The sequence below is a fragment of the Cibotium barometz genome, chromosome 20 (assembly GCF_041138505.1).
Source record: "Cibotium barometz isolate CiBa-2024 chromosome 20, ASM4113850v1, whole genome shotgun sequence".
Lineage (NCBI taxonomy): Eukaryota > Viridiplantae > Streptophyta > Polypodiopsida > Cyatheales > Cibotiaceae > Cibotium > Cibotium barometz.
The window spans coordinates 3,490,377-3,505,914 of NC_141065.1; the positions used below are offsets into that span (position 1 = coordinate 3,490,377).

Consider the following 15,538-nt stretch of genomic DNA (forward strand, 5'->3'; position numbering starts at 1 on the left):
AGGGACTATGCTGAAGGGATGCAAGATTCTTTATTGATGGAGAGGAGTCAAAAAGTGCATGTAAATGGATGGTTGCTTATTTGGATTTCTAATGGAGGTTAAGTATATATGGTCCACAAACCCCCCCATGGAACACAATAGCATTCGGATAAGACAAGTATTTTTTTGATATCGCATCTAGGATGGTGGAAGATAAAAGGACAATGTTGTGTATATATATATATATTCTAGTATGAGTCACCAGTTGGGGTGGAATCTAGTATGCATGTAGAAGCAAATGTGTTGCACAACCGAGATTAGCATGGTACATGAGTTGCATGTAAGTTGTGAGATAAATCTAGTGGAATTGAAGGTGATTTATAACTGAAATGTGGTTGATCTGAATATCATTCGCAGACACACCGTCTTATCATGGCCTTTTCATGAGAGTGGGAATAATGCCATATTACTGATGCCCCAAGCAAGATTATGTGGAAGACCACCTGTGCACTGTGCATGATTGGGTGTGTGATGAATGGGGTTATCCATGGAGATGCCGGACACTTCTTTTTGGGTTGATTGTTTCCACTGGGAGGTGTAGGTCCAAACGGGATTTCACACTCCATTAGTGAAGAATAAATGTGTTGAATAGATGAATAAAATAAAATAATGCATTTAAACAACTTGTCAACTTGGAAAACAATTGGATCAATTGTACTGTTGACAAAATGGCTTTGAGTGCCTAAGCCCTCACTTAATCATGCGAAGGCAGGATCAACAAATACCTCTCATAAAAAACCATCTCCTTGTTGATAATGGGCAGCTCCTGCGTTTCACATTGAGGACGGACAACCGCCACCAATTTGGTGACCTCCCTTACGTGCCAACTCAAAAGCACTCTGTCCGTCCGCTCGAGCGTTTAGGCGATCATATGCTACCATCACGATGAAGTTTGATGGGCTCGCTAGATTCATGCGGATGAAGATCAGACGTGGTAGAGTGGGCGAAGCTCTTCCATCACCTCTTGTAAGCTGGCTCGCTTCAATTCATTGAAGATGTAATTTTTACCTGTTTTAATTTCAGATCTTGAACTCTTGTGTTGCCACATCAAACCGGTTTGATTATTAATTCTTTTCTATGGGCCATCCAAATTCTAGGTAATATCCATGTAATGTTCATAGAAATAGGTCTGTTATAAATTCATGCATGCATGCATATATACATACAGATAGATATACACAAACACACATGCGCGTAGACATACGTGTGTGTATTATTCATACATTCAGATGTAAGTATATAGAGTGTGTGTATGTATAAACAATGGTGTGCGTGTGCGCGCAAAATGTCTACAGACTACTCGATGTGTCTTTCAGATCATTACCCATTGTGGATGATGTTGTATTTTGGCATGTCGACAATGGATGTACTACTCCCACAAAAGAGGCTACTGTTGATCAACAATAGCTATGTAAAACATTAACTTTTTGTTCATTTGGTGGCTCATGCAATGCAGCCTTTGAAAATGCATATGTTTGTTGACGTTGACATGGCTTGGCACACAGGTTCACCACTCGCTTGTAGGTTGTTATTTTGGATTATAGTAAATGGTTTTTGGGAGAAGAAAGACAAAGTGAAGGATGCAAAACTAGTGACTGAGTAACTCATTGAATACAGTCATCAAAAAAAGTCTTGATGATTCAGAGCAAGAGGCATTGATGCAAGTAAGCATTTGTCTTGAGAAAAATGATGAAAGAAAGCTGCAAAATTGGCAGATTAGGTCCGTACAAAAACCTCTTAAAGACCCTGGTTGCTTGTCCAAAGGATTTTTCAAGGACTTTACAATGATGTTTCCAGGACTTTATAATGCATTCATAGAGTTAAGAATCAGGAAGATTGTTGGATTGACAATATGCAGCAATTAGAAATGGAAGTTTATGGCTACTTCAGTGACCTTTTTGTTGCCCCCAATGAATCAACTCGAAGAATTATGGATGCATGGCACCTGTTGCTTCGCAATGTGAATAGAATTTTGTCCTGTCCGCGCAGGCATCTGATTTGGAGGTTGAATTCACTATGGATGAATTACAACATGCAGTGCACAATTTGGACAAATGGAAATCCCCAGGCTAGGATGGCCTCACGGCCTTATGGTATAATTTTTTCTGGCCTTCTGGATATGTTGAAATCTGAGCTACTTTTCATAATTAATTGTTGTTGGCATTCGGGTAGACTCCCTTCTTCCTAGAAAGAGGGATTGGTTCGTTTACTTCCAAAAAAACATCTTTGTGAAAAGTTATCAGATTGGAGACCAATAACTCTTATGCCTGTGGTTTACAAATTGCTTGCAAAAATGTTGGTTAACCGTTCGAAGAACATTTTATGTGAGGGTCTACACCTTGCACAATATGGTTTTGTGCCTTGACAGCAGATAATGGATAACATTGCCAATGCTTACATTGGCATTGAATATGTGAAACATACTCAATAGGATGTACTCATAATGCAAATTGACATAGAAAAAGCATTTGATACAGTACAATGGCAGTTTAGTGCCAATGTTAGAAAATATGGGCTTTGGGCCTAGGATGAGAAATATTGTTTATTGGCTCTATGAAGGAGGAACTGCTCGATGTATATTACACAAGGGTCTTTCAGATTTCTGGTCTCTAGGCAAATGAGTGTGATAAGGCTGCCCTCTTAGTGCATTGCTCTATGCAATAGCCACTCATTCCATGCTTTTATTTTTGGACAAACTGCTTGCAGAGAACAAGCTACATGGCTTACAGATTTTGGATGTATTTAAATCACTTTATTAGCCAAGCTTATGCGGATGACTTGTTTTTCTTTCCAAAGATGATGTTAAAATAATTATGGATACTTTGGACCTGTTTGGTCTTGCAGCAGGCTTGAAAATTAATTTTGCTAAGTCCAAGCTTCTTTCGCTTAAGCATTGTGATTGGCACTCTATTCTTTGGCCAGGCCAGATAATTTCACTAGATTAGATAGTTAGACATCTTGGGTATCCTTTGGGCTAGAATGTCTCTCTGAAGAGAGAATGACAGTGGGTGTTGAACAAGCTGAATTTCAAACTTTAATATTGGAAATTATCTCCGTGGCCGTTGCATGTTAGATTGAGAATTGTGCAATCCATTATAATGGCTTATATTCGGTTTCACTTGCCTCTTGTTCCCTGGTCTTTTGCCTATTTGGATAGTTTCATGTCTACAGCCTTAGCATGTTTGTGGCGTACTAAGGTGGACAGAAAACCCATTAGGCTACTTAAAAAGCATTCCAAGAATTGCATGGTGGCCTCAATATATTGAATTTACACTTGCATGTTATTGCGAGGAAAGCTTCTCTTTTTCTGAGTTTCTTGGAGCAAAAATAGCCCTGGACTTTAATGTTATCAAGACTTGTTGCAACAATGAAAACTTCAACTTTTGGGCATTGGATGATTACTCATGCTAAGGTTATATTTGGATGTTTAGAGGGGCACATTCTTGGATGCCCGTTTTTCACAAAATTAATCCAGGACTAGGACTGGTAGACTCCGATGGCTTAAATAAAATGGTTTGGTAGACTGCCTGATCAAGGCAACTCCCTTCGTAGAGAGAGCATTCATTGGAGTCATGCATTTTAGGAGCCTCTTGCTTTTACAACCGAGAAAGGCTTATTACCTTTTTACCAAAGTAGTCAAATATGTTGAGGATGTACTGAATGATAGTGGCTATGTTCTTTCTTTTCGACAAGCTATGACTCTTTACAATCTAGGTTTACATCATAGAACGCAAGGTTGTTTCCATACGGCGTACGACGGCTTATCGTACGGAACACTGTATGGTACGATACTGTACGGACTCGTATGGATTTTTTTAGAATTTTTTTTCCCGCTAAAAAAAGAAAATCCTTTTTTTTTGGGAGACAATGGTCTTTTTTTTTGGCTTATATATGGCTGTTTGAGCTTCCTTTGTACTATGATGCTTCCCTTCGTTTTAAAATACTCCATATCTAGAATTGGAATTACCTAAGTTTATAAGTATTTTTTTAAAACACCGTATTTTATCGTATGATAAGAAAAAAATTTATATCGTACCGTATTTTCCTGTACGGTATTGTATCGTACGAACCGTTTGGTATCGTACCTGACAACTATGATAGAACGATATGGCTAATCATAGCTTCTTTATTGCATGATTTTCAGCCTGTACCTCCTCTACAATTGAGTCATACCTTGAATGATTGGATTTTGGTGGGTCAAAATGAAGGCTGCCGTGTGGTGTCCCTTTGTAATCTGATTGTAGCCAGTGCATACAAATTGCTTCTTCCTCCTCCTTGGATACAGGCTCATGGAAACAAGCCTTTTGGGTGGTGGAGGGTGGCTCTCTTGAAGATCCGGAAGAGTAAATTACCCCTCAAATAGAAAGTCTTCTTCTGGAGATGCCTCGTTTTTGTGCTTTATCGGTTGGCAGTTCTTTTTGGCCGAAAGATGTATTGCTTCAAGTATCAGAGCGGGTTCAGGACTGAGGATTTGTTGGACAACACCTATACCTTTTACTTCACAGAGGAGGTGGGCTGTGGACTCATCTACAGGCTGCGTTTTTCTCCAAAGAGCTGCATTTGCACGAGATTGCTGCGTTTTTTCCAGCCTGGGCAATCTAAAAAGGGCTGCGTTTTCTTCTGGAGACCCTCTTCTACTTTCTTTTTCACAAAGATTCTCACAGGATTATCGCTTGGGGCATTCAAGAGGGTGGTCTTTACAAGATCACCAGTTTTCAGGAGGAACCCAATCTTGATCATTCTCATCTGTTCCAACTTCTAGTCTCTCATCAGGCTCTTCTTACAGAGGGGGATACTACTCTTTGGAATGCGCATCTTCCCTTCTCTTCACTAGAGCTTCTTGTCTCCCACCACATGGTGGAAGGCTTGCCTCGACTACCTTGGATGTCTAGCATCTGCTCAGCTTATCTTCAAGGTAAGCAACATCGGGATTCATTTCCACAACATGCCCCTTTTAGGGCTTCCACCGCTTTTCAGCTTGTCCATATGGATTTGAGTGGACCTATGACTACGGTCACACTTGGAGGAGCCATATATTTTTTCTTATTGGTGGATGATTTTTCTAGGAAGATTTGGGTCTTTTTCCAGTCCCAGAAATCACAGACATTTACAAAGTTCAAAGAATGGGTAGCTATGGTGGAGGCCAACACTAGCCTCAAAGTAGTCAAAGTGTGCTCCGACAATGGTGGCGAGTTTACTTCTCGAGCATTCAATGACTTTTGCACTTCTCATGGCATACAGAGACAGTTTTCTTCTCCCCACACCACACCTCAGTAGAACGGGGTAGTAGAATGGAAGAACAGGACCAGGGTTGAGATGGCTCGATCTCTTCTTTCTCATTCTCAGCTTCCTCAAAAGTCTTGGGCTGAAGCAGTTAACACTGCTGTGTACATCATCAACCGTTCCCCCACAAAGGCGGTCGATGGGAAGACTCCAGAGGAGGCATATTCTAGGAGAAAGCCATCAGTTTCTCATTTCCATGTCTTTGGATGTGATGCTCATGTTCATGTTCCCGTTTCTCATTGGATGAAGTTTGACCCCAAATCCACCAAAATGATCTTCGTTGACTATAGCGAACACTCCAAAGCCTTTTGGCTTTGGGATCCCAACAAGGAGAAAGTTATATTATCTCGGGACATGCACTTTGATGAAACCCTGGAGACTACTAGATCCTCGGAATCACCGGCAACTTTATCAACTCCTTCCTTGGTTCCACCCTCACCATTGGTCATTACCTCTCCTCCGCCTGTGCCTGCGCCTCCGTCGAGTCCCTTTCTCCCTCCACGGTGGCTTCACCCTACATTGTAGGATTCTCAAGTCCCTTCTTTGACCATTTATCAGTCTGGGATTGCTCCATCCAGATTGAGTAGAACTTCAAGATTACAACCTCAGAGTTTTGGAATGCTTACAATTAATTTTGCATTGATGACTTCCTTGATGCATCATGCGTAGCCTTCTACACTAGAGGAGGTCTTACAAATTCTTGAGTGGTGGCTTGCATTGGAGGGGGAAATGGATGCCATTAACAGAAATTAGACATGGGAACTTGTTCCCCGCCCTTCTCATAGGAAGGTTATTGGCGTCAAATGGACTTATAAAGTGAAGTTTCTTGCCGATGGTTCACTCGACAAATATAAAGCCCGCTTGGTGGCTAAGGGCTATGCCCAGAAGGAAGGCGAGGACTTCTCGGAGACTTTCTCCAAGCGCGAGGTATACCACTATCTGCACTATACTTGCCATTGCTGCTCACTTTTCTTGGCCCATCTTTCAGATGGATGTCAAGTCCGCCTTTCTCAATGGGGACATTCGGGAGGAAATGTATGTTGAACAACCCCTTGGCTTCATCCGTGATGGTTTTAAGGACCATGTTTATCTACTGTAGAAAGCTCTTTATGGTCTTAAATAGGCTCCCAGGGCATGGTACCAAAAGATTGATGCTTTCTTTCTCTCTCATTCCTTTGAGAGAACTCCTGCGGACAGTAACCTTTATGTTTTGATGGAGGAGGATCACATTGTGATTATCATTTTGTATGTTGATGATCTTATTCTCACTGGATCCGACCCCTACTGCATTGCTATGATTATGGATCTTTTGAGTCATACCTTTGAGATGACTAATCTTGGTCTACTTCACTACTTTCTTGGCATGTGCCCACAGGGGATATTTCTCTCTCAACAAAAGTACGCTTTTCAGATAGGCTGCGAAGGTAGGGGGGGCGGTGCAGAAGGAAAAGGGGGAGGGGGCATAGGCGACGAATGGAAGGGGGGGGGGTTGCTGCAGTCAGGTAGGACAGGGGGTGGGCACAAGTGCAAAACGGGGGGGGGGGGGGGGGTGGGGAGAGGGGCGCCGGCAGCGCCCCAGTACAGGAGGGGGTGGCTATTTTCTTATTAACTAATAGAAGGATCTTTTTCTTGGGAATAAAAAAGGAAAAAGGATGGCATTAGGATGGATCTTGCAAAGATAGAAGCCATTCAGAATTGGCTAGAGTTATCTTCCATACATCAAGTACGAAGCTTTTTGGGTTTATGTTCGTACTACAGGTGATTTATTAGGCACTTTGCATGGATTGCTTCGCCATTGCTTAAGCTAACTAAGAATAAGGCAGTCTTTAAATGGACCATTGATGAGAAAGAGGCTTTCTTTCGCCTCAAGGATGCCATTATGAGTGGGCCAGCATTAGTCATTCTAGACTTGTAGAAACCTTTCTCAGTGGAGTGTGATGCATCAGGAAGTGGCATTGGGGTTGTCCTAAATCAGGAGGGACATGCTGTAGCTTATGAAAGCCGTTGTTTGCATGATGCCAAACTTTCTTTGGGCATCTATGAGGAGTTGGTTGTAATTCATGTCTTGACTAATTGGAAACACTACCTTCTTGGGGTTGATTTTATGGTCAAGACAGATCAGCAAAGCTTGAGGTACTTTCTGATGCAAACAAAGCTTTCGGAGATTGTGTATGTTTCATTTTCAGATTATGCACACTCCATGAAAGAAGAATGTGGTGGCAGATGCATCGTCCAGAAAGCCATATGTGGCAGCTATGTCAATTGCCTCGCATGGGGGCTTATCTGCCATGTTGTAAGCTGTGATATGCAGCGGAAGTCTTTGTATTGGAAGATCCTGTCACACAAATGCTCACACCGTCTTCTGTATCCTGAGTTTCGTGAGTTTAGCAATCCACTTTAATACTTCAAACTTTAAAGAGATGAGAGAGAGAGATATGAGAACTGTACACCAGATTGGGTCCCAAATTACCCACTGAAGGGTCCCCTATCCCGATAACGAGATAGTATTTGCTTTATTACTTTAGAGAGAATGACTCTGGACTGTAGATAAGCCAAACGCAAGATCTCGGAGGATCGGAAGCCTGGCTGAACTGTACACGGCTGTAGAAACGCCTCAATGAACTGATCTCGAGCCTATGCACTCTTCCCAAGGGCATGAGGAAGGGCTGCACACTTGAGGCTGAGAAAAGAAGGCGGTGGACTGTTCTAAGCTATGTTAGAATGCTGTAAATGCTTATGAATGATAGAATACCTTTACCAGATGACTGGTGGATGATGCACTGAATGCTGGATATGTATACTGATGAATCAAGGCTGAAACTGCTGGGAATCTGCAAACGCAGGTATGTAGGGTTGAATACTATTGTAGAACTGAAAACGCAAGGCTGGTCTGCGCTGTAGAACTGTAAACGCAGGGTTGCAGTGAACTGAACACAGGCGGGCTGTGATCTATGCAAAAAACGCAGAGGTGCTTGCTGTTTTGGGCCTGTGGATGTACTGTATGGCTGCGCCTATGGTCTGTAGGGACTGCAGAACTACTGAATGGTCTACTGAACTGCTGTGTTGGATTGGTAGGGCTGATGGAAGCAAAAACGCAGGTTCTCAAGGCTGGAGAAGCAAACGCAGAAGCTCCAAGGCTGTTGGATTAGTCTAGGGTTGAAGGCAAGGGTACTCCTAGGACTGAGGAGGAAAGCTCTTAGCACACTGAAGACTGAATGAAGAACTAAGCCCTATGCAAGCCTATTTATACTAACTAGGGGTTGGTCAAGTTGGCTGGTCATTTATTTAATAAAGTTTATAATTATAAACGACATTAAATGCTAAATAAATACCATAAAATATGGAAAAAATACCAGATAAATCCCAAGGTTTTTGGGATGTTCTAACTGATGCACAGGCATATGAATACATATTATGCAGGATGCAGAGTGCTTTCTGATGCAAACCCTAAGGCTTCTACTGACTCTACATGCATGAATGATTCTCTCCAAGTGGGTTAAGGGACTTGACTGACTGACTGACCTGTTAAGGCTGAGGAATGACCTACGTAGCTCGTGCCTGGCTTATCTTGGATTGAGGATGTACAATGGGGTCACGGCGTACGACAAATATCATCCTACTGGGTTCTAATAATGTACAAATGTTGCGCTGCTGATGATGAGCCAGTCTGTCACCATGCACTGAGTGCAGAGTGCATGTGACATTCCCTCCTGCTTAGCTTGGCGGCACGTTCATGGCTTCCAAGGAGTCCGCCAACAACTGGGGGTACTCCTGGAAGAACTCCTCGTCTAGCCATACGGCTTAGTGGGTACCTCGATGTCGGAATTTCGTATAGAACTGACGTATTCGTCGACCGGAACCATGCTTCCATCGATGAAGAAGGATCTGCTCGGGCTCAATAACTTCTGCTTCGTCTACCACGTCTGGCTGCTGTTCATCTGAAACATTAAACACTTCTGGACCAACATATGGTTTTAGCCAAGGAACATGGAAAACATCATGCATTGTGCAACTGGTAGGCAACTTTAACTTCATGGAGACATCACTTAACTTCTTAACTATTGGAAAAGGGCCAAAACTACGGAATGAAAGCTTGGGACAACGTTTGCCTACTTGTTTCAATCTCTGTTTCATGATACGCAGATAGACCCAATCCCCTTCCTTGAAGTGGACATCTCGTCTAGACTTATTTGCCTGTCTGCTATATGCTTCCTGAGCTTTGGTCAAGTGGTCCTTGACTGACTCAATGATCTCGGAAAATGCTTCCGTGGTTTTATTAGCCTCTAAAGATGGAGACACTATTCTCGTCAAAAGAGAAGAAAAACGACGACCAAAGGCTGCTTCATATGGAGTCCGTCCGACACTGGATGAATGAGTGTCGTTCAAGATAGCTTGGACCAATGGAAGATAATGTTCCCATTTGGACTGCTGGTCATAACAGTATGACTTGAGAACATCAAAGGCCAACTGGTTTTAAATTTCTGTTTGGCCATCTGTCTGAGGATGGAATGCACCAGACAACTGCAACTTAGTTCCGAAGTTTTCAAATAATGCCCTCTAGAAATGCGAGGTAAACTTGGAATCTCTATCTGATGTTATGGTGCTAGGCAAACCACAAACTGGATACCAATGCTTGAGAAACAGATGGGCTACGTCCTCGGCTGTGGCCGTATGCTTGCATGGGATGAGCATGCAGAATTTACTAAAGTGATCCACAATGGTAAAACACTGAGTGTTACAGGATCCGGTGGATGCTGGTAGAGGCCCTACAAAGTCCATAGATATGTCGATGAAAGGTCCGTCGGGGATAGGCAAAGGTTGAAGTAAACCTACCTTCTTTGTATGGGGAACCTTGACTTTTTGACAAATCTTACAGGCTTGTACATGTGCATAGACATCACGCCTCATCTTTGGCCAATAAAAGGACCGTTCTAATTCCTCGAGGGTACTGTTGATACCTCTATGTCCTCCAACTAAGGAGTCATGGGCATCGTGGAGAAGAGCAGAACGCTTTTCCCGAGTAACACAGAGACGGTTCTTGTAGAACAACCAACCGTTCTGTACTGAATAGTGGCCAGGCTCAGAATTGAGGGCCAAACTGTACTGAGTACCAAACTCAGGGGAGTCGACATATTGGTCTTTCATACTATCTAAGTCCTTCCCTGTGATTTCGAGAATGGTAGATTCTTGGACTGCCTGCATCCCGGACTTTCGACTAAGAGCATCTGCTACTGGGTTATGCTTACCACGGATGTATTCAATCATACCTCCAAACTGTTGGAAGATTTGACTCCACCTGGCCTGTCGATCACTCCACTGGGCACTTGGCATAGTCTGAAGCCACTTAAGTGCTTGGTGGCCTGTTTTTAATGTGAAAGCCTATCCATAAAGAAAAGGCTTCCAATGCTTGAGCGTTGTGATCACACCCAAAAGCTCTTTGTCATATACCGAATAATTCTTTTCGGCGACATCCAACTTTCTACTGTAATATGCCACGGGTCTATTGTCCTGTTGGAGGACTGCACCTATGGCTACATTGCTGGCATCGGTGATGACCTCGAAAGGTTCGTCCCATGATGCTAACTTGAGCAAGTCGGTAAGAGGTGCTGCAAGGTTGGAAAACTGATGGACATGGGTACTATAGGCCTGACAAAGACCTACGAATGAGCGGATTTTTTGGGCGGTCTTAGGAATGTCCCAATCTAAGATCTCCTGAACCTTTGATGGATCTAGTCTAATCCCATCGGAACCGATGATGTAGCCCAAATACTGAACTTCCTTAACACCAAAGACAGACTTTTTGGCGTTTATGTAGAGCTGATTATCTCGCAAAAGTTGCAAGACTTTCTCCACATCTTTCTCATGCTGCTCCGCAGTGGCTGAGAAGACTAGTATGTCATCAAGGAATATGAAAACACACTTCCCAATGTGGACTGCAAAAATCCTAGACATCATCTTATTGAAGGTTGCGGGTACATTTGTAAGCCTAAAAGGCATGACTACGAACTTGTAGTGACCACGCTCTGTCCGAAAAGCTGTTTTTGGAATGTCAGCTTCAAAAATGTGGACCTGATGGTAACCACTCTTGAGGTCGATCTTAGTGAAAAACTTAGCACCGTCTAAACGCTCCAAAATGTACTCTATCCTTGGCATTGGAAACTTATTCTTGATAGTGAGTTTGTTTAATGCCCTGTAGTCTACGCAAAGGTGTGCAAACTTGTCCTTCTTTTGGACAAATAGGATAGGTGTAGCAAATGGGGAGGAAGAAGGCCGAATGAATCCGGCTCGGAGAAGCTCAGATAACTGCTTTTCTAACTCGCCCTCTAAAGTCTTGGAAAGACGATAGGGAAACCTACTAGGAGGATCTGATCCAGGGAGCAAATCAATGTGATGGTCCTCAGGGCGAGAGGGTGGGAGACTGGGCGGGAGATCGTCCCTAAGCATAATATCCTGATGTCTGGATAGGAGGTTTGCTAACTGAGGGATTGAAGATGTAACGGATGCTACTAATGAGGGAGGGATTGTTTGAGCACGAACATAAAGGAGTGCTCCTTCTGCTCCCTTGCGGATAGCTCGTCTGGCCTGGAGATGCGAAATCAATGGGATGCCAAGAATGCTTCTATCCCCACGAATCATGACAGGCTGAGGAAAACCTTTACAAATAGTAAAAATGTCCCGCCCCCAAACGAGAATAGGCTCATACTGACGGAACCACTGTATTCCTAAGATCATGTCACACACCAACAGAGGTGAGACGATGAAATCTCGTTGAAATGAGGCCTTCTGAACTTCAAAGGCAAATTGCTGTGCCTTCTGGGAAATGTGGGTGCGAAGACCAGGTGTAAACCCGTCCACATCCAGATGATATGGGACTAATGTGCAGTTCAATTTATTAGCCAACTGGGGAGAGATGGCGTCTTCAGAACTACCCATATTGGAACTACACTGACAACCTACACAGCAACAGGTTGAAGCTCATAAGCAATGGTCAAAAAGAGCATACAAAGTTTTGCATTACCTGTCTATATGTATCTCGGATGCTATACTCATACATATACATGATGCTGAGAATCCCAAGGATGCATGGGATACATTGGTAAAGCTGTTTGATACAGACACTAGTGCTCGCAAGTCTCAGTTGAGACTTGCGAGCACTAGTGTCCTAACTGAGACTTGCGAGCACTAGTGTCCTGGGGAGAGCCATAAGCTCGGATGAGGCTCTTCTGAGCAGCATCGCTCTCACCCTCCTGCTTAGCATCAAATACCACGGATGGCATAGGATGCATAGAAGGTAAAAGTTGAACTGCATTTGAGGTAGTAGGCGAGGCTAGAGGAGCTGGGGAGGTTGTGGCAACTGTGGCAAAAGGAGCGTTGGCGGCTTGTGCCGCTTGCCATTTGTGGCAATCCTTCTTACCATGCCCTATAATATGACAGAAAAAACATCTATTTTCTGACTGGTACTTCCTTTGCTCCTTTGGAGGAAGATAACCTCCAGTAATGCTTGCTTTAGCCTTTTCATCAGGGGTTTTCTTAGGTTTAGATTCTTTATCTTTCTTACCCCCTGAACTGGAGCTATTACTACCGTCCTTCTTAGCATCTTTAGAAGAAGCGTTACCTTTCCCTGTCTGTGCAGCTGATTGCTGCTGTTGGGGTTTGGTACTGGACTGAGATGACTGCTTGGGCTTGCCCCCGTTCAGCTTCATTTCTTCATTCTTGGGCTTGCCCCCGTTCAGCTTCATTTCTTCATTCTGAGCGACAGTCAGAGCCCGGTGATATGTACTTGGTTCAAAGTTATGAACTGTGAACCGAATGTTAGAGTCCAATCCACAAATGAATTGCTCCATCTTAGCGTGCGCAGATAACCCTAACTGCTGTGCTAAAGTAATAACCTTACCGGAAAACTGAAGCACTGGGGATCCGTTCTGTCTGAGTCCATAGAACTCATCTTTTAGACCGGTCATGTACTGGGGCGAGAGAAATCTGGTCTTTAGGTCATGGACAAAGATGTCCCAGTCAAAGGCTGTGACACCTGTGGCCTGGTCTGTATGAATACTAGACCAATGCTGCCACCAAGTGACTGCCTCACCAGTGAGATGGGGAGCCGCTAAGTGGACTTTATCTTGTGCGTCTGTGATCCTAGCTAATGGAAAATGAGCATTAAACTGATGAATAAATTGATTAACTGATGAATGATCACACTTACCATCATACTTACTGAAGTTTGGTTGACTGCGAATGACGGTGGTGGATGTTGCTGCGGACTGCGGGCTGGTGACACCTATGACTGGGGAGACTGAGGAGAGCTGCTGATACCTCAAGTGTATGGCCTCCTTTTCCCGTTGGTGCTCGAGTAACATACGCTCTCGATCAAGCTCACGTTGATGTTCCCGAGCGGCGAGTTCAGCCTGACGCCGGTCTTCGTTGATCCTGACGCCGGTCTTCGTTGATCCTGCGTTGGGCTTCCTCATAGTCCCATCTTTTTGCTTTTTCTTCTTTCCTTCCGGCCTCATCCTCTCTCCTTTGTTGTTCCATCTGAAAGAAGAGGGAGATGTAGTCGGGTGCTGCTGGAGGCGGAGAAGGACGTGCTGTTGCTGCCTCCAAGAGTTGGAGACGCTCCATGAGCAGCTGGTTCTGAGCTCTTAGAAGAGCTATGGTGTCTGCTGTAGGCGGAAGAACATGGTCTCCTTCGGGGGAGACGTCTTCCGGGGCTGATGAGTACTCTTTTCTGTAGACATGATGCTGAAGTCGGTGGTCGTGCCGGAACGCAATCTAACTATCCAAGGATGCCCCCATGCTAGGATACGGTGTGTGTGGACAATCTGAATCTGATACCAATGTGATATGCAGCGGAAGTCTTTGTATTGGAAGATCCTGTCACACAAATGCTCACACCGTCTTCTGTATCCTGAGTTTCGTGAGTTTAGCAATCCACTTTAATACTTCAAACTTTAAAGAGATGAGAGAGAGAGATATGAGAACTGTACACCAGATTGGGTCCCAAATTACCCACTGAAAGGCCCCCTATCCCGATAACGAGATAGTATTTGCTTTATTACTCTAGAGAGAATGAGTCTGGACTGTAGATAAGCCAAATGCAAGATCTCGGAGGATCGGAAGCCTGGCTGAACTGTACACGGCTGTAGAAACGCCTCAATGAACTGATCTCGAGCCTATGCACTCTTCCCAAGGGCATGAGGAAGGGCTGCACACCTGAGGTTGAGAAAAGAAGGCGGTGGACTGTTCTAAGCTATGTTAGAATGCTGTAAATGCTTATGAATGATAGAATACCTTTAGCAGATGACTGGTGTATGCCTGGATGATGCACTGAATGCTGGATACTGATGTATACTGATGAATCAAGGCTGAAACTGCTTGGAATCTGCAAACGCAGGTCTGTAGGGCTGAATACTGTTGTAGAACTGAAAACGCAAGGCTGGTCTGCTGTAGAACTATAAACGCAGGGTTGCAGTGAACTGAACACAGGGGGGCTGTGATCTATGCAGAAAACGCAGAGGTGCTTACTGTTTTGGGCCTGTGGATGTACTGTATGGCTGCGCCTATGGTTTGTAGGGACTGCAGAACTACTGAATGGTCTACTGAACTGCTGCGTTGGACTGGTAGGGCTGATGGAAGCAAAAACGCAGGTTCCCAAGGCTGGAGAAGCAAACGCAGAAGCTCCAAGGCTGTTGGATTAGTCTAGGGCTGAAGGCAAGGGCACACTGAAGACTGAATGAAGAACGAAGCCCTATGCAAGCCTATTTATTTATACTAACTAGGGGCTGTTCAAGTTGGCTGGTCATTTATTTAATAAAGTTTATAATTATAAATGACATTAAATGCTAAATAAATACCATAAAATATAGGAAAAATACTAGATAAATCCTAGTAAATTCCCTAAGGTTTTTGGGATGTTCTGATTGATGCACAGGCATATGAATGCATATTATGCAGGATGCAAAGTGCTTTCTGATGCAAACCCTAAGGCTTCTACTGACTCTACATGCATGAATGATTCTCTCCAAGTGGGTTAAGGGACTTGACTGACTGACTGACCCGCTAAGGCTGAGGAATGACCTACGTAGCTTGTGCTTGACTTATCCTAGACAGAGGATGTACAATGGGGTCACGGCGTACGACAAATATCATCCTACTGGGTTCTAATAATGTACAAATGTTGCACTGCTGATGATGAGCCAGTTTGTCACCATGCACTGAG

The 15,538-nt window shown here is 43.8% G+C and overlaps 1 protein-coding gene across 5 annotated transcripts in view; it reads left to right on the forward strand.

Annotated features, from left to right (window-relative positions):
- The first annotated feature begins 794 nt into the window (after positions 1 to 794).
- LOC147627453 (malonyl-CoA decarboxylase family protein) overlaps positions 795 to 15,538 on the forward strand; it is a 110,708-nt gene continuing 95,964 nt past the window's right edge. The window contains exon 1 of one of the 5 annotated variants that reach the window (XM_086814348.1): positions 795 to 1,005. In XM_086814348.1, the coding sequence (XP_086670474.1) occupies positions 925 to 1,005 (81 nt within the window). In that variant the 5' untranslated portion in view covers positions 795 to 924. Of the gene's footprint in view, positions 1,006 to 2,015; positions 2,133 to 15,538 lie in introns of those variants that run through there. The other 4 variants (XR_015268238.1, XM_086814347.1, XM_086814350.1 and 1 more) reach the window with 4 other exon arrangements.